At 45.8% G+C, this 23,269-nt stretch overlaps 2 protein-coding genes across 6 annotated transcripts in view; one reads left to right on the forward strand and one right to left on the reverse strand.

Moving 5' to 3' along the window:
• TMEM38A (transmembrane protein 38A) overlaps positions 1-9,640 on the reverse strand; it is a 60,354-nt gene extending 50,714 nt beyond the window's left edge. For 4 of the 5 annotated variants that reach the window (XM_081496639.1, XM_081496638.1, XM_081496635.1 and 1 more), the window contains exon 1: positions 7,039-7,239. In XM_081496639.1, coding sequence (XP_081352765.1) covers positions 7,039-7,162 — 124 coding nt within the window. In that variant the 5' untranslated portion in view covers positions 7,163-7,239. Of the gene's footprint in view, positions 1-7,038; positions 7,240-9,375 lie in introns of those variants that run through there. The other variant, XM_081496640.1, reaches the window with a different exon arrangement.
• Positions 8,501-20,318, forward strand: SMIM7 (small integral membrane protein 7). Its single transcript, XM_081496641.1, has 5 exons — positions 8,501-8,560; positions 8,644-8,685; positions 9,178-9,230; positions 13,441-13,531; positions 19,232-20,318. The coding sequence occupies exons 1-5, from the start codon at positions 8,535-8,537 to the stop codon at positions 19,245-19,247; spliced, it is 228 nt and encodes a 75-aa protein (XP_081352767.1). The 5' UTR covers positions 8,501-8,534; the 3' UTR covers positions 19,248-20,318.
• Positions 20,319-23,269: the final 2,951 nt, after the last annotated feature.

The following is a 23,269-nucleotide window of genomic DNA, read 5'->3' on the forward strand; positions in this document are numbered from 1 at the left end:
AACATGACACACATTGTGTGATTCCACCGACATGAAATAACCAGAAAAGGAAAATCCATAGAGACAGAAAGCAGGCTAGTGGTTGGCAGGGACTGAGGAGGGGGATGGGGAATGACTGCTAATGGGGACCGGAGTTTCCTTTTCAAGTGATGAAGATGGTTCTTGAACTTATACATTCCATATGCGTGCATGCTGTGTTGCTTCAGTCATGTCCAACTCTTTGCAACCCCATGGACTGTAGCCCACCAGATTCCTTGTCCATGAGATTCTCCAGACAAGAATACTGAAGTGGATTGCCATTCTCTTTTCCTGGGGATTTTCCCAATCCAGGTATCAAACTCAAGCCTCCTGCACTGCAGGTGGATTCTTTACCACTGAGCCACTGGGGAAGCCCCACATTCCATATAGGTGGGCTCATATAATACGGCCCTTTGCATCTGGCTTCTTTCACTGAGCTCAGTATTTTCAAGGGGAGTATTCATTTCCACTGCTGTACTGTATTCCATCACAGGAACAGATCCCAAGTTATTTATCCATTTTCTGGCATATATTAATACATACTATAATCAGAAACCTGCCTCATAAAAGTCATTTCAGATTAAACCAGCAACACACTTCCCTTTCTCTTTACACCCTCATTGACTAACCACATGTTCTTGGACAAACCACTCTTTTTTTTTCCATCTCTTTCCTTCTGTCAGGTGGGAACCCTAATCCCTTCTTTGCCTAACTCCTATCAAGGGTTGGAATCAAATTTTCCCTCCTCCATCTCACCCTGAAGTCACAAGCCCAAAGTACATCCTCTCTGCATCTACTAAGCTCCTCCATTATGAAGCCCAGTGCCCTCTTCTCTCCTCTCGGCATCTATTTAAAACGCTGCCAGCTGAGAGTTAATCCTTGGGAGCAGCTGGTGGGTCCTATAGGGGCTGGGTCAGGTGAGGCCCCCATGTTTTGCAGAAATGGATACCTCTGCAACTAAAAATAACCCCCAGGGGTTGAATTCTTTCCAGGATCTTTCCTTTGCCTGCTGGGAAGATAAGTCCCAGGAGAGTGGGGTGGGGGTGGGGGGAGCTTGGGTCTTGCAGGAACTCTGTAGGCTCCTCACTATGGGGGAAGCCTGGTAGAAAAGTCACACATCTGGGGTTTGGCTCTGCAGCTCACTCTGCAGTGGCTTTGGGCCAATGACCACCACCACCCCCCTCACCTCCATCCTGTTTCCTCTTTTGTCAAAGGGACAATGAGAGTATTCCCTTCACTGAGTTATGCTGGTGATTCAATGCTATGTTTATTACCATCATCATGCTTTTTTAAAAAAATTTAAGGGCATTTCCTTGGCAGTCCAGTTGTTAGGATCCTGTGCTTTCGCTACCAAGGGCCTGGATCAGGGAACTAAGATCTTATGAGCCATGTAGTGTGGCCAAAAAAATAATACATAAAATTGAAGTATAGTATATTGATTTACAATATCACGTTAATTTCAGACATATAGAAAGAGATTTAGCTATACATATATATACATACTTTTTCAGATTCTTTTCCATTATAGATTATTATAAGATATTGAATGTAGTTCCCTGTGCTATACAGTAAACCCTTGTTGTTTATCTATTTTGTATATAGTAATATGTATCTGTGGCTTCCCTGGTGACTCAGTAGTAAAGAATCTGCCTGCCAGTGCAGGAGATGCAAGAGACACGGGTTCGATCCCTGAGTGGGGAAGATCACCTCGAGAAGGAAATGGCAACCCATTCCAGTATCCTTGCCTAGGAAATCTCATGGATAGAGGAGCCTGGAGGGCTAGTCCACAGGGTTGCAAAAGAGTCAGATGTGACTTAGCAACTACACCACAACAACAATGTGTATCTGTTACTCCCATACCCCTATTTTATACTTCCCCTTTCTGCTTGGGCAATCACAATTTTGTTTTCTATGTCTGTGAGCTTATCATTATCACTACTCTCCCAGCAACCCTAGAAAGACAGGATGAGTCTCCCCATTACCACATGAGAAGATGGGCTGGCGGGGACAGTCTGCCCTGAGGATCCACAGCAAAGCAGTGCTGGAGAAACTGTCCCCCTGGCTCTTTCCCTTTGCCATGCTTCATTCTGATTTCTTTTGCTGGGTCTTAGAGCAGCACCAAGAAGCAGGAGAATGTGGGTTTCAATTCCAGGTTTGCCACCAAAGCACTCCCCTCTCAATGGGTGAGCTCTGGCCGCTCACTCCCCATCTGGGCCTCAATTTAGTCATCTGTAGAATGGGGATGCTGTCTAGAGCAACCAACTGCCGCTGTTTGCTTGGGCTGAGGGGTTTCTGGGGCTTTGGATGTCTGTCTTGGGCAAACCTGGGTGAGGTGGTCACTCAGGGCTATTACTCATTTCAAAGGGCTATTATTCATTTCATCTGTGAAAGATGAAAAGAAATTAAGCTTAGTGCTTAGCAAGTATGTGAGGGTTATTTCTGGAACTGAGCTGAAATGGAAAGTACCTGTGAGTGGAAATTTTAGTGGATGGACTTATAATAAAAATCAGATCTGCCTAAGGAAGAAGCACTGATTCTGACTCTAGTTCTGTGATGGGCTCCACACATTCCCTCTCTGGGGGTTAGTGTCCTGTCTGTGGATGGCTGGGAAGTGCTAGAAGATTCCCCAGTGTATTTTTTTTTTTTTTTTGCTGTACCAGGTCTTAGTTGCAGCATGCAGGATCTAGTTCCTGGACCAGGGATTGAATCCAGGCCACCTGCATTGATAGCAAGGAGTCTTAACTACTGGATCCCCAAGGGAGTCCCCACAGGGCACTCTTAGCACTGCTACCATTCTGTGCTATTTAGTGTGAGGTCCAAACATGGGAGGTGTGCTCACAGAGTTTCTCTAAGATGAGTCTCCCTCTCTCAAGCCTTTGTGCTCAGCTTTCTTCCTCACTTTTGGTTCTCCTGGGCTCCCCCAGTAATTTTTAAATGCTCAAACTGCAACGAAGATATCCTTCAATGGGTGAATAATTAAACCGTGGAACAGTCATACCATGGAGTATCATTCAGCATTAAAAAGAAATGGGCTATCAAGCCACAGAAAGACACAGAGGAGCTTTAAATGCATATTGCTAAGTGAAAGAAGCCAGTCTGAAAAGGCTACATAGTGTATAAATCCAACTCTGTGACATTCTGGGAAAGGCAGAAGTATAGAGACAGTAAAAAGATCAGAGACTGTCAGGGATTTGGGGAGAAGAGGCAGGAGAGATGAATAGGCAGAGCTTGTGGGATTTTTAGGTTAGTGAGAAATACTACAATGATGGATGTTGTTGTTGTTTTAGTCATGGAAAGTATTGTCCGACTCTTTGCAACTCCATGAACTGTGGCCTGCCAGGCTCCTCTGTCCATGGGATTTTCCAGGCAAGAATACTGGAGTGGGTGGCTATTTCCTTCTCAGGGGATCTTTCTGACCCAGGCATTGAATCCACTTCTCCTGCATTGGCAGGCAGATTCTTTACCACTGAGCCAGCAGGGAGGCCCCATAATGATGGATACATGTCACTATATGTTTATCAAAATCCATAAAATGTACAACACAAAGGAACCCTTATGTCAACTACAGACCAGTTGATAATGATGTTGATAATGCAACACAATAATGGTAATAGGACAATAATGATGTTGACAATAATCTTTGTTCATTGACTATAACAAATGCTCCCCTCTGGTGCAGAACATTAATGGTAGCGGCGGCTGTGTGTGGAGGAGGTAGTCAGCCTATATGGAAAACTACTTTCAGTTTTTTGCTGTGGATCTAAAACTGCTGTAAAAAATTGCCTATTAATTAAAGAAAAAAGAATGAAGATGTTCAAACAGCCAACATATAAACACAGGAAGCTGCAAATCACATTTCTAGCTTCCCTTGAAAAATTAGTTCTGCTAGTTCCAGCCCCAATCAGGTGGCGATGCACATGGCTGGATCTCACCTGGGGACTGTCCTCACCTGGCTGTCTTACTGCTTTCTATATGTGACCTGCCAGGCCCTTGGAAGCATGGGAGTTTAAGACTCAGTCTAGATTTATGATTCTTAACTGGAGGTAACTAAAGAGACACTGGCAATGTCTGGGGACATTTTTGGTTATCACAATTGGGGTGTGCTCCTGGCATCTAGTGGGTCAGGATAGGGATGCTGTGAAACATCATGAAATTCACAGGATGGCCCCCACCACAGAGGATGATCTGGCTCTAACTGTCAGGAGTATTGAGGTTGGGAAACACTGGTGCAGAAAACTGGATCTCATCTGGAGAACTTTAAAAAATATTGATGTTGGTACCATCTCCTGCAATTCTGATTTTCATGATGAAGGGTTACTCCCTGGACAACAGGAATCCTCAAAGCTCTCCAGGTGACTCTAATGTATAGCCATACTTGAGAACCACTAGTCTGGAAGGCTCTTTGCATGGATCAGGTCTTAAAGCAGCCATTGATTGTCATTCAATCATTCATCCACTCATTCCTTCAATCATGCAGCCAGCATCCACAACTTCTTCCTCTCTTCTTGCATAGAGCTAGGGGTCTTAGAATTGAGTCAGATTTGGCCCTCCCTGCCCTATTGAGGAGCTTCAGTTTCTTTTAGTCCATCATTTCTCAAATGTTAGTATGCTTGCAGGGATCCTATTCAAATGCAGAGTCTGTTTCAGTAGGCCTGAGTGGGGAGCCTGGCATTCTGCATTTCTTAACCCAGGGGTCACAGATGCTGTTCACACACATTGTGCTTCATCCTCATTCAGGGTTCTCATGGAAGCCTGACCCAGAAAATGCCTGCAGCCCAGGAAACACATTGCCTCATGCCTTACAAATTGTTCTACTACCTCTCACAAGTGCCTTAGACCTGACTACTGACCAAGTTCTCAACAGATCTTCACAAGAGCCAGATAAGGAAACCCAGATTATTGTACCAATGAGCCCATTTCACAGATGAGCAAACTGACACTCATGTAAGAAAAACAACCTGCCTGGTGTTTACTCACTGCTAAAGGCAGAACTGACTTCCAGTTTGAAGTTTATTCCTTAAGCCAGATTGGCTCTCGGGTTCACAAAATTCTAGGGGCCCATGCATTCTCTAGCTGGCCCTGCAAACAGCACACAGACTCTGAGAAGAAACCTTTATAGAGGCTTAGCAGGAACACCAAACTGGGGGACTAACAGCTAAGCCCAATAGCTCCCTTTTCTAAGGGTAGGCAAGTCCTCCAGAACAATTGTAGTGATTCCTGGGGTTAAGCAGACCTGGGTTGGAATCCCAAGGCTGTCATCTATCAGCAATGGGACCACAGGTTCATTGCATATGTAAATTAGCTTAGCCTCTACTTTCTCAGCATCTCTGGGGGGAGGAGAGCTTGAAACGTGAGCATGCCAGGTCTCTATCCCAGGCTTTCTGATTTAATTGGCCTGGAGTAGAGATGAGATAGGGGAAGGAGGGCCCCCAGCAGCCTCTAAGGCACTCTCTCAACCTTCAAGAACCTTCAGGCTCCAGCACTTCAAGTCCAGAAGATTTACTCTATGACTCCAGCAGGAATGTCTCAACCCCTCCTGCATGCTCCCAGCCAGCCCAGAGACAGTTTTCCTTCCAGACACTTGTGTCCTACATCCCTACTGGGCTCCTGCCTTCCACAATTTTAGATTCCCCAATGTGTGCTAGGTTCTGTACTTGCCCAAGAGACCTGGTATGAGCCACCAGGAATTCATCTGCAGACAGGAAATACAGCCCTGTGCTCAGGCTAAGACAATACAAAGCTTATTTTGCTTTTCAAAGTAACTGCTTTCCAAAAGAGCTTATAAAGAAATAGGCTCTGGTGTGTGGACGAGCTAAAATAAAACAGAACAGAAACACTCAGCAGGCAGAGTATGACCCTATTTGCATAAGACTGTGCATTTACATCCATAATTACAGGGATATAAACGCAGAGAAGTGAGGTCTGGAAGGCGGCCACAACCTCGATTGTAATTATCTCTTTTTTCCTTTAGGCTTTTCCATTTGACTTTTCTCTTTAATGTACACTAGCACCTATCTTTATAAAAAAAAAAAGAAAAGCTATTTCTGAGAGGATACAGGAGTAATTTACATCTAAGTGGGAGAAAAGATCACAAAGTTCCAGGTGATTGGTCTTTTTTCTAAAGCTAAAATTCTATTGTCCCTTTAGTTTGCTGTTGTGCTAGAGTTATTAAAATAGGAGGAGATGAATAAGAAACACTCCCTAAGCCTTGTATAAAAATAGGCTGCATTCTAGGGAGGCCATTTACCATTACTGAAAAAAAAAAAAAAAAATCCAAGACTCTGGGTCTTCCCCCAGCTATTCTCCAAAGAGGATCTGGAGCTGGTGGGAGGAGGCTGACCCCAAATTACCCTGCCCTAGGGCAGGTCCTGCTCAATAAGTGGAAAGTATCCGGGACAGAGCTGGAAGAATTCCCCCTGGGCTCTGAGATCCAGCACAGCCTCGGCCCAGGCAATGGGAGAAGAGGTTGCCCAGAGCCACAGCAGGGAAGGGGCATCGGTGTCACTTTCTCTGAACCTGATCACAGCCCCCAGCACTGCCGGCCCTTATATAGACACACAGCTGTGGCTTTGGCTCCCGGCGCCAAGGGCAAGGAGAGAGGTCACGGCTGCAGGCAGCCAGGACTTGTGATCTGGCCAGCAGAGCCGACCCCCGCCTGAGCCCTCACCACGACCTAGCTCCTCGCCCAAGTTCATGCGACCCTCTCCTGCCAGGATCCCTGACCTTCTCCCCGCATCCTCCCCAGCACCTGTTCCCCATTTCTCTGAACAATCAGGTTCCTCTCCTGCATCTGCTTCCCCTCCCCCAACCCCACAATCCCAGGGGCTTCTCTCCTTGCCCTCGCTCACATCTGTCCCCTCTGCCTGCCCCCACGATACCAGAACCTGCTGGCTTCCCCGAACCGGTCCCTGGGACTGTTTCTCCACGATCCGGGCCTTTCCCCTCCTCCAGACCCCTGGGTTTCCTCCCGTCTCCCGCCCCGCAATGCCAGCCCTCTCCAGCACCCCGGCCCTGGCTCACCTGGCTCATACTTGAGGTAGAGGATGGAGACGATGAAGTAGCTAAGGTCGAAAACGGGGAAGAGGGGCACCCGCGAGAAGCTGAGCGCAAGCTCGCCCAAGCTCAGCGCCGAGAGCAGCTCCATGGCGCCCACCGGGTCCCACCCCAGCCCCCGGCCCGGTGCGTCCAGTCGCTGGCAACTGCGCCCCCGCCGCTGGACCCGCCCCCGCCCGCCAGGCGCCGCCCCAACTCGGCCCCCGCGGGAGAGGAGGAGCGACCGCTGGCCTCCGGGCGGGTCGTGGGACCGTCCTGTCCCATGGAGCTCGGTCGGTCCAGCGTCCCACACTCTGTCCCTCGGGACATCATGACCCGATACAGACCAGCCCGGGGAAGTGGGGTGGGTGGATGATGCCGGGTGCGGGGTCGCTATGGAGTGTGAGTTGGACACGGAATCTATCCTTGGAGGGGGGCGATATCCGTTCCTCAAGAAGCCCCGTTACTCAGGTGGGACGGATCATTCAGGACCCCACTCTTGTGGGGCTTGGATAGGACCCACGTCCTCTGTAGAGCCCTTGGATCGAGACCTCCATCCTCCCGTGGGACCGGATCAATTGTGAACCCCATACTCCCGTGCCCCATAGGGTCTTTTCCGTCAGATTCCTCGTCCTCTATCCATCTGTCATGATCCCAGCTCTCTCTAAGTCATAACTTCTGTCCCCCGCGAGGAATCACATCCTCCGAGGAAACCGCTCAGTGGGAATCCCCGCCCCCGGTAGTGCCCCCGGCTAGTGGGGATCTTGCCTTCCGTGGGGCCCAGGAGGTGGCCCTTTTGGAACCCAACAGTCGGCATGTACATGTCAGGGAGAGCCCACTGCGTCGGGATCCATTCCCCTATGCAGTTTAATGATCAAAAGATCCCGTTTTTCCGGAGGCCGCATGCTTTGAAAGCCTAGCCCAGCAGAAGGAAAAGCTGCTGCGCTAGTGGTCTGAAGCGCTGGTCACTCACACATAGGCGATAGGCTTCCCAATCCGTGACCCAATCCTGCCCTCATATGGCTCCTCCCCATTGGATGACGTCCCGTTCTCGCCCCGCCCTTTCTTGGTTACGTTCAAGGCCTGGGGGCTCAGATGGTAAAGAATCTGCCTGCAATGCGGGAGATATGGGTTCGAGCCCTGGATCGGAAAGATTCCCGGAAGAAGGGAACGGCAACCCACTCCAGTATTCTTGCCTGGAGAATTCCATGGACAGAGGAGCCTGAGGGGCTACAGTCCATGGGGTCGCAAAGAGTTGGACACGACTGAGCGACTGACATTTTCACTAACACTTTTCGAGCAAGGAGCGGCGCTGGCTCTTCCTTTAAGGGGCTCGGCCTGTAGAAGGCGGGACCCTGCCCGCCTTGATCTTTGATTGGCTCAGCCCTCGCCAGAGCTGCTTCCAGATTGGTTGGCTCATGTGTCTCTCCCCTCCCTCCCAGAGGTTTCCGCTTCCTGTTCTGACGGACGCTCCAGCCGTAACGATGATCGGGGACATCCTGCTGTTTGGGTAATTAGGGGGACCAGAGGATGGGACGTGAGGGCCCTGTACTGTGGAGGGGAGGTCTAGGTAACTGTATTCTCCCTCTGCAGGACGCTGTTGATGAACGCCGGGGCAGTGCTCAACTTTAAGCTGTGAGTAGGCCGCGTTGGACCTTGGCTCTATCCGGGGGAACTGTAGCCCCGCCCCTGCGAGCGTGAGCCTGTCCTACGACCCCGGCCCCGCCCCCAAGTCCCGGCCTCTAGTTCCGCCTCCTTTCCTGTCCGTCCTTCTATGACCCTCTGCGCCACCGCGACTTGAAATCCAGACTCTCAGTTCCCCCAGTATCCCTCTGCTCGCACCCATGAGAGCCTCAGGCCCATCCCCCGACAATCTCTTAGCCCTAATGTGTATCCTCAGCCCCACATCTGGCACCCTCGGACCACCGCCTCCACCCCGTCGATGGCTGTAGTCATAGCTATGATTGGCGGGGCAAGTGGTGGTCCAGGGAGGATCATCGAACTGCTCGAAGTCACAGCAAACCAGCAGTAGGGCTAGAACTCTCCCCTGAGCCGGGGATCAGGGCCTGGGGACCAAGTGATGTGTTTGTCCTATTGAAAGTGGACGCTGTCTGCTTCTCTTTGTAGGAAAAAGAAGGACACGCAGGGCTTTGGGGAGGAGTCGAGGGAGCCCAGCACAGGTAAGGCCTCCTTTCAGGACTCTGAAATTGGTACATTTCAGAGAGGACAGTTTTTTCTCATCAGTTTTAAGTGTGTGTGGTGGAGGGTGGCCTGAGTTTGTGCTGTTCCTTCTACCCACCTTTGTCATACACTTGTTTCTCTTACCAGGCCTCCTTGCATAGGTCAGCACTCATATCACTTTTTACAGTTATAATTTTCTTCTGTGTATGCTATCATCTGGCTAATATCTGCTTCTCACACTTGATCTTAAGCTCCAGAAAAGAGGCTCCAGCTTGTTTTGGCTTCCTTGTGTCCTTGAAGTTCCAACATTCCAGTGTGAATGAATGAATATCCTCACAGATAGGTATTATCTTCAGAATGCTGTTGTTATTGTTTAGTCGTTCAGCTGTGTTCAGCTCTTTGCAACCTCATGAACCAGAGCCCACACAGGGCCCCCACAGGCTTCTCTGTTCATGGAATTCTCCAGGCAAGAATATTGGAGTGGGTTTAGAATGCTGTAGACCTGTTTAATTTTCAATTAGATTAATTTAATTTTCAGTTAGATTAGCTTTCAAATAAGCCAGGAGATGTCATATAAAAATTCAGATATAAATCAGAACATTCTACAACTTTGAGCTCAAGAGACCCTTTGGCATCTGTTGAATGGGAGTTGAGAAGCAGGACCCCATCAAAGTGGGGCCTGTGGACTCTAGCTTATCCCAGCCTCCGCCCCCTTATCTTTATAGCATTTTACCCGCCTGGCCCCTCCCTGTGGCCCTTGAATGTATACTTGCAGCTAAATTGACTCATATAACTATTTGGAGTCTAATGGACCTGTACCTGACTATTGTATCCGTTCATCCGTTCATTCACCTAGCATTTATTGAGCTCCTGTTATATACTAGCTACCGTGCTGGATGCTGGGAACACAGCAGGGAACAAGACAGATGTAATTCCTGCCTTTGGGTTGTAGTCACAAGGAGTGGGGCAAACAGTTCCTCAACAAAGAACAGACAGTAAAGGAGAAGATGTCAGGGGAGGAGAGCAATGGGGTTGCTGCTCCGGCTTCCTTGTGTGGAGGGAAGGCCCTCTGAGGAGGTGGCATTGCAGCCAAAGTCATGGGTGCTATGATGGAGCATTGCATGGGGACAACAGGAGCCCTGAGGAGGTGTGAATCTGAACAGACAGTCTGACAGCTCTCCTTTATCAGGGGCTTGCCTGGTGGTGGCTGCCTTGTTAGGTTCTTCCTACAGGTATTTCATTCCACTTCTGTTTCTAAAAGGTAAGGAGCATTTTCCTGTGTTACAAATGAGGAAACTGAGGCTCAGAAATGTAGCTCAACTTTTTTGTGGCCACCCAGCAAATCAGCGACAGCATGAGGATTTGAGCCTGGGTTTTTCTGTCTCCAGAGATTGTCCTCTCAATCATTAGACCATCCATCTGTTCATTCATTCATACATGCATGCATTCATTCAACAGTTGTGTACGTTGCTTACCCACTGTGTGGAAGGCACTATTCTAGCTTGGAGGTAGTAGGAGCATCGATGACAAGGATGGTCAGAACAGAAACTTCCTCTGTTAGGGGGCTTCTTGTAAGGCTCCTTCAAGCTAAGACTCTGTGTGGGCTGTTGCCCCTGCAGAGAATGCTCCTCTCTCCATTGTCAGCTTGGTTGACCCCTAATATCATAGTGACTGCATTTATCGAGAGCATCCTATATAATGAGCACTGTGCAGCGGCCTTTCCAGTCCCCCATCATCCCCATTTTCACCGGAAGAAACTGAGGCACACATAGGCCCAAGTCACCTGTGTGGAAGGGCAGTAAACTTCAGCCCATATTTAACATCCGAGCTTATGCACTTTCTCAGTGAGACTTCTTCTGACCCCACCCCCCTCCTGACACATGCCAGGTTGGGTGCCCCATTATAGCTCCCACGGCACTCATAGTGAATAATCAGTTATGTGGTTACTTGTTTAGTATTTGTCCTCCCTGTGAGCTCCTTAGGGCGTGGATACCCATCTCATTCCTCCCTGTACCCCCTGGACTAGTGGCCCTTAATCAGCCTTTGTTGAGAGGAAGAGAGGCCATTTTTGTAATCCTGGACTCAGAGAAGGGCCTCACCGAGCAGTGCCTTACAGACATCCTGGGGATGGACCTGTCTCTGACATTCGCAGTCTGTGCTAGGCCAACACTATAGAGGCTGTGTTACATGTCACTAACCCTGTGACTTGGACAACACTGTTGTTTAGTCGCTCAGTTGGGTCTGACTCTTTGCAACCCCATGGACTGCAACCCACCAGGCTCCTGTGTTCATGGGATTTTCCAGGCAAGGATACTGGAGTGAGTTGCCATGGCCTCCTCCAGGGGATCTTCCCCACCCAGGAATCAAACCTACGTCTCCTGCGGCTTCTGCGTTGCAGGTAGGTTCTTTACCGCTGAGCCACCAGGGAAGCCCCTTTGGACAGTGCTGGACTTGTCTAAACTATGTTGAGCAAGACCTTGTCCTTCTTCTGTGCTTAGATGGTGCAGTAGCACCAAGTGGCTGTCATGTTGGGTTGCTCTGGAAGTTTCTGAGCTCCCACCTGATATTCCATACTTCTCGGACAGCCCTGGTCTGTGGGTGGCACTTGGGGTGCCACCCTTGTAAAGCACCTCATCTGGATCCGTTCATCTCATTCTGGAGGCCTTAAGAGGCTGGGCAATCAACTCAAAACCCCAGAGGAAGGTTCTGGAACCCAGATCTCTGGAATCTTTTTTTTTTCCTAATATTTATCTGTTTTTTAGTTGTGTTGGATCTTAGTTGTGGCACGCAAGATCTTCATTGTGGCGTGTGGATCTTTCATTGTGGTGCACAGGCTTCTCTCTAGTTGTGGTGTGTGGGCTCAGTAGTTGCAGCACACAGCCTTAGTTGCCCTGAGGCATGTGGGATCTTCTTGCCCCAACCAGGGATCTAAGCTGTATCTCCTATATTGGAAGGCAGATTCTTAATCCTTGGACCACCAGGAAAGTCCCTCTGGAGTCTTCATGTACCAAATTCCCTCTCCTTGGAGTGGTTTCTATTCCGTGGCATCAGTGTGTACTAGAGTAAGTTGTCACCAAAGCAGAACTCTCATTTTATTTGCCTGAATTACTATACTTGTTCAGTTGAAAGGGGCTTCCCTGGTGGCTCAGATAGTAAAGAATCCATCTACAGTCCTGGAGACCAGGCTTCAATCCCTGGGTCGGGAAGATCCCCCGGAGAAGGGACTGGCTACCCACTCCAGTATTCTTGCCTAGAGACTTCCATAGAGGAGCCTGGCAGGCTACAGTCCATGGAGTCACAAACAGTTGGACATGACTGAGCAACTAACACTATCACTTCAGTTGTAAATACTGGAAACCAGCTCAAAATTTGTAAAGTGAATTGAAACATCCAAGGGTAGAATGGCGTTCAGACACATGTGGATTCAGGGCTTAAACCAGACCTGTAGCATATGACCCTCCCCAGTTCTTCTTCCTCCTGGGTTGGTTTTACTCTCAGGCTGGCTTGTGTTGATAAAGATGACCCTCAACCCACATTTTTTCTGTGGAGGGCCAGATCATAAATAGTTTAGGCTTTGTGGGCCATCAGTCTCTGGTGCAACAGTTCACCTCTGTGATTTGGAAGCTGCCATGGACAATATGTAAATGAATAGGCATGGCTGTATTTTAATAAAGTTTTATTTACAGACATTAAAATTTGAATTTCATGTAATGTCTTGTGTCTCACTAAATGCTTTGTTGATTTTTTTTTAAATCATTAAAAACAAAAATTTCTTTACTCATGGGCTATACAGAAGTAGGTAGCAGAGGCCAGTTTTGGCCTGTGGACAAGCCATGGTTTTTTAACCCCTGCCTTAAAGAATTGGGCTTCCATCTTGACAGCCCAGCAACCCTGGCAGAAAGCAAGTGCCTCTTTCCCAGTAGTTGGGGCCAAAGTCCCAGGGCCAGCTCTCATTGGACAGATTTGGGTCACGTGCTCTTCCCTGAGCCACTCAGAGACTGCAGACTTGGTCCTCTCAGGGGGTTGGTCAGTGGCAGCTATAGCCTGAGTGCTCAGGGTTGGGGAACAGAGGTGTCCCAAAGGAAAAGCCATGCTACTGCTGGAATACGTGGTCAGTGGGTGTGGGGCGGGCGGGACCACAGAAGTACAGTGCAGTGGTGAAAACAGAAGTGTTAGCACTGCTTGTGAAAATGCTTTCTGACTTTCCAGGTGACAACATCCGGGAGTTCCTGCTGAGCCTCAGATACTTTCGAATCTTCATCGCCCTGTGGAATGTCTTCATGATGTTCTGCATGATCGTGTAAGTCCAGCCCACCTGTCTCCTCCGTCATTACTGTTCTCAGTGTCGTTCTCTAGAATGATCCTCCTGATGGTCATTCTCTGTCCTCCCAGTCTGCCCTTTTGTGTCATGCTTTCTGCTTTGAAAGTAACTCTCTATCTCGAGAGGAAACTGGGGTCTACAGGAGTTAAACTATGTCCCTGCAGTCCAGGCCGAAGCTTTGATTAGAACATGGCGTTCTCCAAGTCCTGGCTGTGCCTGGTACCTTGGCGGGAGCTGCCAAGAGATGCCTTCCCTGGAGCCTTTGGCTCCATCACCTCTTGCCAGCTCTGTTGTGCTTAGCCTATACTTGGCGTTGGCCAAAGTGGAAAATATGGCTTGAGAGACCAGTGTGCTGCTGGGTTTTGCTCCCACCCTGCTGGAAACCAGCAGAAGTGTATTTAGAATTTATTTCAGTTTTTTATGCCTATTTATATTTTCTCATTAGGTGAAAAATATCCAGTGAATTGGTTTTCTTTTCAGTGTCAGGGCCATAATTCCAATATTGCTGTTAATGAATTATGAGACTCATAATTCTGAGTCTAAGTAAACAGACTCAGAGGAAAAAAAAAACAAGAGAATCAGGGGTTCTGGGGCATGCTGGGCCCATCCCTGTGTCCTTTCTCTAAAGAGTAAGAGAATGAAAAGTTGGCTGTCTTGAGTCATTGAGATGCTGAATTTGGGGTTGCTGGCTGGCCCTTGTGTCAACCAAGTAGCTATTTAAAGGGATGATTCTAGGATTTAGGAGGTCAGGTGAGCAGGGGTTTCTGTGCCACTAGAAACTATTTTAGAGCCCAGAAAGAGGACTGTAAAGTATGCCTGACAAGTATTAATTGCTCAGTTTGTCTTGACCCTTTGTGACCCCATGGACTGTAGCCTGCTAGGTTCCTCTGTCCATGGAATTCTCCAGATAAGAACACTGGAGTTAGTTGCAATGCCCTTTTCCAGGGGATCTTCCTGACCCAGGGATCAAATCCAGGTCTCCTGCATTGCAGGCATATTCTCTAGTGTCTGAGCCACCAGAGAAGCCCAAAAATACACCTAGAAAGGCCCCTTTGGGGAGTTTGGATGAGGCCTACCTAGGTACAAAGAGGGCTCATGAAGAGATCAAGGAATTTGCAGGAGTGTAGGAAGTATAACTAAGTCCTCACAGAAAGTAGAAGTGTTGGGCAGCTCTTCCTTCATTCATTTATTAGTATTTATTCACAACTGTCTGTTGAGGGCTGTGCTCCAGGGTTACAGTTTAGACCAAAACAACCATAGTCCCTGCCTTCAGTGAACGCACTGGTCGCTCAAATGGTTCAGAATCTGCCTGCAATGCAGGAGACCCAGGTTCAAACCATGGATCAGGAAGATCCACTGGAGAAGGAAATGGCTACCCACTCCAGTGTTCTTGCCTGGAAAATCCCACAGATGGAGGAGCCTGGCAGGCTACAGCCCGTGGGGTCGCAAAGAGTCAGACAAAACTGAGCAACTAACATTTTTCTTTCAGTGAATGCACAGAATAATGGGCATAGCAAGAAAATAGGAAAAAAATCAATTGCGAGGTGGAGAATTGAAGAGGGAGGCTCCCAGTTTAGGATGGTCAGGGAGAGGCTAAGAAGATGCCATTGAAATCAAGACCTAAAGAACGAGAGGAAATCTGCCGTTTGCAGAGCTGGAGAGAGGCATAGTAGTGCCAGAAGTAGCATGTGCAAAGGTTCTGGGGCAGAGGAGAACTCAGTATGTTCTCATCACTTCTCTGTCCATCGGCTTCATCATCCTTTCTTACCTGACCAGCTTTCTTCACTACTTGTCTGCTGGCTTGTGACCATCAGGATGGTAGCCTCAGGCTTCGTAACCTCTCAGCTTAGCGCAAGGCTAGCTTAGCCAGTAGCCCAGGATCCTCATTTTGATTGTGACTTTTTGTAGATCCCTGACCTAGGCCAACTCTTTTCAGCCTGTGCTCTAAGTGAGGGAAGCTTCTCTTCAGAAAGGGCTCTGTCAGGGAGGCAGTGACTGGCTTTTTCAGGATGTCAAAAACTGGAAATCACCTAAATCTCCAGGAATAGAAGAAGAATCAGGTAGCTCAAAAGATACTCACATGACCAGTGGTGATGACACCATCACTGATAACACGTCTACACAGAATTTTCTTTTCTTCTTTTTTTCTTTTTGGCCATGCTGCATGGTTTGTGGGATCTTAGTTCCCCAACCAAGGGTAGAACCTGGTAGAGTCCTAACCACTGGACTGTCAGGGAATTCTGCCTCCCCACTCCCACCCACACACACACCCAGGAAACTGTTTAGAAAGTGAAGAAGGTGGGATATCACCTGTAAGTACACTCTAGCGTCACACTCTGGCATTGTGACTTGCACACAGTAACACTGAATAAATGCTGAATGAGTGAGTGAGGGAAGTAACTGCCAGTGAGGAATTGGAAGGATCTAGTCCAGCCTGTCCACTGAGGTAACCGTGCTGTGACTGCTGAGGAAGTCAGTGGGTCCAAGGGGATGGTTCACTATTCTGTATACTCACTTTTGTAATTGTTGGAGCTGAGCTCAGTTGGAAATTTTTTAAAAGTCCTAAAAAGCTTGAATCAACCCTGAATTTTCATTGGAAGGACTGATGCTGAAGCTGAAGCTCCAATACGTTGGCCACCTGATGCAAAAAGCTGACTAATTGGAAAAGACCCTGTTGTTGGGAAAGATTAAGAGCAGGAGGAGAAGGGGGCGACAGAGGATGAGATGGTTGAATGGTATCATTAAACAACAACAACAAGCTTGAAATACAGGGAGAAATGTAGAAGACAATGGCACCCCACTCCAGTAGTCTTGCCTGGAAAATCCCATGGACAGAGGAGCCTGGTGGGCTACAGTCCATGGGGTCTCAAAGAGTCGGACATGACTCACTTCACTTCACTTCACTTCATGGGGAGAAAGGTGTCTGAATGTTTAGAGACCAAGGGCACTGATATCTGCAACTTTGAAACATATCCAGAATTATGTAGATGGAAAATTGGATAGATAAACGGATAGATGCATGATAAAGTGAAGTGTTAATTGCAGAATGTAGGTCGTGTGTTTGTGGATGTTTGCTGAACTGTCCTTTTAACTCTACTTTATGTTGAAATATTCATAAAAAATTATGGGCAGGGGAAGATAGGAAGAAAAGGAAAGTGTCAAACCATGCAAAAAGATTTTAAGTAAAAAGTGGAAGTCAGTCTTCACAATTCAGTCTTTTGTAGTATTTTCATATGGTTGTGCAACCGTCACCTCTGTCTAATTCTAGAATGTTTTCATCCACCCCAAGGGAAACCCACTACCCATTAAGCAGTTCCTTCCCATTCCTCCCTTTCCCACCCTTAGGCAGCCACTGATCTCCTTTCTGTGTCTAATGGATTTGCCTACTCTGCATATTTCACATTGATGGAGTCATATATGGCTTTTTGTGTCTGGCTTCCTTCCTTCAGCATAATGTCTTCTACGTTCTTCCATGTTGTAGTGTGTGTCAGTATTTCATTTCTTTCTATGACTGAATAATAGTCCATTGTATTGATATGCCACAGTTTGTGCATCGGTTGATGGATATTTGAAATGTTCCCACTTTTTGGCTATTTTGAATAATGCTGATACCAACATTTGTGTGCAAGTGTTTATGCAGACAAGTTTTCAGATCTCTGGTATATACCCAGGAATGGAATTGCTGGGTCATATGGTAACTATATTTATCCTTTTGAGGAACTGCCAGACTCTTTTTCAAAGTGGCTCAGCAATTTACATTCCTACTAGCAGTGTCTTGACGGTTCCAATTTCTGCATGACCTTGCTAATGCTTGTTATTATCAATCTTTTTGATTATAGCCTTCCTAATGGATGTGAAGATTGATTTACATTTCCCTGACAGTTAATGACATTGAACTATTGGCCATTTGTATATCTTCTTTGGTGAAATGTCTGTTTAGATCTTTTGCCAGTTTTTAGTTGGATTATTACTAAAGTTGTAATTGTAGGGGTTCTTTTTACATTCTGGATACCAGTCCCTTATCAAGTTAATGATTTGAAAGTATTTCCTCCCATCTGGTGGATTGTCTTTTCAGTTTTTTGATGGTGTCATCTGAAGCGCAAAAGTCTACAAATTTGATGAAGTCCAGTGTGTCTCTTTCTTTTGTCGCTTGTACTTTTTGTGTTATAGCTTTAAAGTCATTGCCTCATCTAAAGCTTCCCTGGTGGTTCAGATGGTAAAGAGTCCACCTGCAATGCGGGATACCTGGTTCGATCCCTGGGTCGGGAAGACTCCCCTGGAGAAGGGAATGGCAACCTACTCCAGTATTCTTGCCTGGAGAATTCCACGGACAGAGGGTCAGAGGAGCCTACGGTCCATGGGTTGCAAAGAGTCAGATACGACTTTCACTTCACTTTTCAACCCAAGGTCACAAGGACTTTCACCTAAAAGTTTCTTGTAAAAGTTTTATAGTTTTAATAATTAGGTCTGTAATCCATTTTGAGTTAACTTTTGTATATGGTGTGAGGTAGGGATCCAGCTTCTTTCCTTTGTATGTGGTGACTCAATTGTTTCTGCCCCACCTGTTGTTAGTTTTTCAAATAACCTTTTTATCTTGGAAAGAGTTAGGTTTGTAGAAATGTTGCAAAGATAATACAGAGAATTCCCTTATACTGTTAATTGACAGCACAAGGGTTAAGGGAGTCGACTCTCCTCGCAGTTGAAAATCCAAGTGTAACTTTACCGTTGGCCCTCCATATCCATAGTCCTGCATCCACAGATTCAGCCAACTTTGGATTGTGTAGTACTGCAATATTTACAGTTGAAAAAAGTCCACAGAGTCAACTAACCTCGGGTCGTGTAGTACTGCAGTGTTTACGGTTGAAAAAAATCCAGTCAACCAGCTTTGAATCATGTAGTAGTGCAGTATTTACTGTTGAAATCCAGTCAACCAAACCTTAGATCCTGTAGTACTGTGGCATTTACTGTTGAAAAAAAAAACAAAATCCACGTATAAGTGGTCTGGTACATGTTCAAACCTGTGTTGTTCAAGAGTCAACTGTGTATATTTTTAATAACTCTGTAGTTTTCTTCTGTGGGCCTGTATCGTAACCTATATACCCATTCCCAAATTTCATGAACATTTATACAGTTTCTAGGCCTCTCCTGTTCCAGATTTTTTCAGTTAACAGTTCTCTAATAATTGTTTACTCTAAGGTCTTTTTCATTTATGAAAGTCACCACAGACTTGCAGTGATAGAGCATGGGCTAAAATAAAATGTAGATACTTTTTAGAAGAGTTACTTTTTTAAAATTGTACAGTTGAGGAGTGTTAAGTGTGTTTACATTGTTGTGTAATAGAGTTACTTGTAAAATCAGAAAATGGTGTAAAATAATCTTAGTAATAGTATGTGTCTGACTCTTTGCGGTCCCATGGACTGTAGCCCGTCAGGCTCCTCTGTCCATGGAATTTGCCACACAAGAGTACTGAAGTGGGTTGCTATTTCCTACTCCAGGGGATCTTCCCAACCCAGGGATTGAACCTGCCTCTCTTGAGTCTCCTGCATTGGCAGGTGGGTTCTTTACTACTAGTGCCACCTGGGAAGCCCTTAGTAATGGTAACCAGAAAATATTTCCTGACAGTGTTTTCAAGGCTACAGCTTCCCATCCTCATGGAGGTTTGCCCTCTAATTTTTCCAGGCTGTTTGGTTCCTGAGCTCCAGATGCAGAACCGAGAACACACCTTCTCAGAGTCTCTCTTCCTCCGTTCCTGACGACTTCAAGAATGTTTCTGACCAGAAACTGAGTGACCGTCCCAGAAAGTCCAAGCTTGTGGTGGGTGGAAAAAATGTTCGCCAAGATGCACATGGTTTCCCAGCCACATCACTGTTTTCTTTTCAAAAATGTTTTAGCTTTGATCACTGCCTTGAAATGCTGTCTACTTAAGGAGTCTGAGGAGAGTGTATGTAAAGGGCTGGGATAATGTTGCATTCCCCAAAGATAAAAGAATCTATTTAATCAGAGCAGAATCTCTCTTCTACCAGGCTTTTCCTGGAAACTCGTTTCTGTGTATTTCTTGGTTTGTTTTTAATAACCATCCTTTTTGGGTTCGAATTATACGGATTTGTAAAAATCTTTCTTATCCAGGGATCTGAAGCAGAAAGGTTGGCTTTTCAGTTTGATGCAGCCTCTTATTGGACTGTGTTTGTGATGACTGAGCAAGTTCAAGGTTGCTGGGTCAGTGTCCAGATTCCCTCCCCATCACAATGGGCTGTGCTTGGCCATCCTGTGCCACTAAGGTTGCCCAGGACTTCAAGGGTGAAGTATTATAGGTTCCCGTGGAAGAGAGGTGCAGAGCAGTTGGCAGGGCGGATGGGGGTTTTATGAGAAACTTTGCCTTGCCTGGAAGCCCTCTATTAAAGTAACTTTTGGGGACCATTAATTGTAGAGTTTTTAGAATGAGAGTGATATATGTGGTGGTACTGGGATCCAGTTCTGAAAGCTTTGGTTTTGGGGTCTGCTTTTTAAGTGGATGATTTCAAGATTGACAAACAGTAAGCCTCATTTGAGGAAATACAGCATTTTGCACAGAAGCTTCTTTGAATCCGAGTCTGAATTTAATCACCAACATGGCCGTCTGGTGGTCAGCACCCGGATCCCGCGGGTGTTTGATGTATTTGTTGTGATGTGTGAAATCCAAGCTTGTAGGTAACCTGGTGGGAGGAAAAAATAAATATACAGGCTTTTAGAACTAAGTAGAATTGAAAATAAAGCTCATTTCTAAAAAGGGCCTTTTGTTTATACATTTTTTAAACCAAGAAGTTGACTTTCTTGTTTTACTCATTATTTTTTTGTTACTGTCATTGGGTTGTTTAAAAATTATTTTATTGAAGTAGAGTTGATTTAAAATGTGTTAATTTCTACTATAGAAGTTGACTTTCAGTTTGAGTTGTTGCAGATTACACTGTGGGAAACACCTAGGATTTGTTTTATTATGGTGGCTTTCAAAAAGTTAGAGAAGAAGCATCGTTAAATATTCCTTTTCAGATTTTGTTCCGTATATGTTGGGCAAGAATTGGGCAATTAAGATTTTGATGGGCAGCCCCTGGAAGAATAGAACAAGTGAGAGATAATGGAGGGGTTTTGCTATGCCTGGTTCGCAATCACTTATCCTGTTGCTCAGCTAATTCATTCTGTTGGGTTGGCCAAAAGTTTCTTTCGGGTTTCTCCATAACATCTTACAGAAAAACCCAAACAACCTTTTTGGCCATCCCAATACTTCATTGCTTCTCTAATTTATTCCCTGATCAAATCCAAGCCGAGCATCACCCCATGGCTTGTAAGTTGTGGGGAATGGGGCTGCTGAATTGAGCTGCACCCAGGCTGGTGTCCTTGTCAGCAGGAACAGATGTCCCAAGATCTTGGCTAGTCAGTCCTCAAGCCATGTGAATGGTGTGAGGAAACTTCTCTGCCTTATTCAGACCCGATGCTGAAGTTTCAATGAAGCAAGGCATTTGTGCATTGTGGAGATGAATCAAACTCAAAGAAGAGAATGCTGTCATTGAGATTTTGCTTCAGTAGTTGTATTTTTCTCTGGAGAACTATTATCGCATTGTTCAGTTCTTATAAGCAATGGAGCTTTGGGGGACGCACATCAAAGGCTGTTACACATTTTTAAAGTGGCAACTCGTGGATGTGTATCTTTAGGAAGCTTTTCAAGAACCCACGTTAGCACCAAAGGTTACCTGAGTTTGAGTTTAGGGTGCATAGGGTCCTACAGCATGCAAGTGCTCATGTTCTGAGTCTGATAGATGCGGGTTCAAATCGAATCTCTGTGTCTTGCTAATGGGGCCTTGACTGATTGCTTCTTCCATGAAAGCCTCCGTGTAAGCTCCTTCTTCCTTGACTGATTGCTTCTTCCCTGTAAGCCTTCCCTTAAGCCATTTTAAAGAGTTTTCACATCTTTAAAATGGGTTTGGGGAAGAAAAAAAGGGAAGAAGTTTCTTGGTGATCTAGTGGTTAAGATTCTGTACTTTCACTACTGTGGCCCCAGGTTCAATCCCTAGTTGGGGAACGAGGATCCCCCAAGCCACGCGGTGTGACCAAAAAAAAGTGGGCTGAAAGTCAAACTTCCCACGTTTGTTGTAAGGTTTGGTCAACCTGAAGGTGGGCCAAGTGCTTGACTGGGTGGCACCCAGTAAGCATGTAGTACTCATATGTCCTCACTGCCTGAATTTTCTCTCTTCTTGCCTTCATTCATTCATACAGCCCCCACTCAGACTGTGAAAAGAGCACTCACATGATTTAAAAAAATTGGAAACAACATCCAGCATGGAAAACCTTTTTATGTCTTCCCATTCCTTTTCTAGCATTTTCCTTATACATATTGGTAGTTTCTACAGTGGATAAGGCAGTTTGGGTTCTGCTGTTTTCTTTTTTTTAAATTGAAGTATAGTTGATTTGTAATCTTACAGGTAGATAGCAAGGTGATTCAGTTACATACATATCTATACATTCTTTTTCTGATTCTTTTCCATTATGTAGTTCTCTGTGCTATACAATAGGGCCTTGTTGTTTATCTCTTTTGTATATAGTAGCATGTATCTGTTAATCCCAAACTCCTAATTAATTTCTTTCCCCCTTGGTAACCATAATTTTGTTTTCTGTACCTCTGAGCCTCTGCTGTTTTCATTTCGGCATCATTTCCTTCATATCTTCTGGGCTGCCAGAGAGGTCTCATCGTTCTCGTTTTTAATTCCTGTGGAGCATCGATAAATCTCTCTTTAACCTTGGCCCTCTCATATGTACTTTGAACTTGTACGTGTCTGCTGTTACAAATGCCACTGTGGTCACCATGGTTGTGACCTCTGCTGGCTTCCCTCACTGGTAATTCCCAGAGCACCCAGGAAGGCTCCATTGTCAGGTGCCACCACTGTAGCTTTTGTTTGTTTTATTTTCTTTTAAAGTTTCTTACTACCAATGCCCGTTCATTGTAGAAAATTATGAAGTACAGCTTTGCTATAAGGGAAAAAATCACCCATAATCACTTTCCCCCAAAGAGTATCATTCTGGGTACACATTCTTCTGGCTCCTTTTCCACACATGTGCATTGGGTATAATAGATACCTTTTCTCTACACAAATGCTATCTGTGTATCTTCTGGCCTGCTTTCCTCACCTAAGAATATGACCACATTTCTGCATTTTTTTTCCCCTATAATACCATTCTTATTAATTGCAAGTAAACCATTGTGTAGACATACCATAATTAATTTAACTGGTCCCCAGCTGATGGAGACTTGAGTTGTCTTTAGTTTTTGAGTAAATAACACAGCAGTGGACATCTCAGTGTATCATCCTTAGTGGTTTTTTGGAGTCACTTTAAAAAAGAGTTTCCACTCCATATCTTGTAATTACTTACAGTGGAAAAGAATCTGAAAAAGAATACACATACAAACACACACACACATATATATATAATGGAATCACTTTGCTGTACACTTGAAACTAACACAACATTGTAAATTCGCTATACTTCAATTTAAAAAAACCCTGGTATCAAAAAAAGATAGGATGGTAAAATGACTAAACTTATTGTAGAAACTTGCATATAAAAAAACACAAACATTTTGACAGCTTTAGGCTAAGAACCACCCCCACCCCCAGAAGTGCATCTTAGACACCTTACTTCTTGTCTTTTGTTAATGTTCATTTGCTCCTATGGTATGTATTGTTTATG

The sequence above is a fragment of the Giraffa tippelskirchi genome, chromosome 6 (assembly GCF_054371585.1).
Source record: "Giraffa tippelskirchi isolate mGirTip1 chromosome 6, T2T-mGirTip1v1.2.pri, whole genome shotgun sequence".
Lineage (NCBI taxonomy): Eukaryota > Metazoa > Chordata > Mammalia > Artiodactyla > Giraffidae > Giraffa > Giraffa tippelskirchi.

Bases quoted from the DNA above. Each gene is read 5' to 3' on its own strand.
- SMIM7 (XM_081496641.1), top strand. From the start codon at position 8,535: ATGATCGGGGACATCCTGCTGTTTGG. The intron at 8,561-8,643 runs GTAATTAGGGGG...CTCCCTCTGCAG, and splicing joins GGGGACATCCTGCTGTTTGG to GACGCTGTTGATGAACGCCG. The intron at 8,686-9,177 runs GTGAGTAGGCCG...TTCTCTTTGTAG, and splicing joins GCAGTGCTCAACTTTAAGCT to GAAAAAGAAGGACACGCAGG.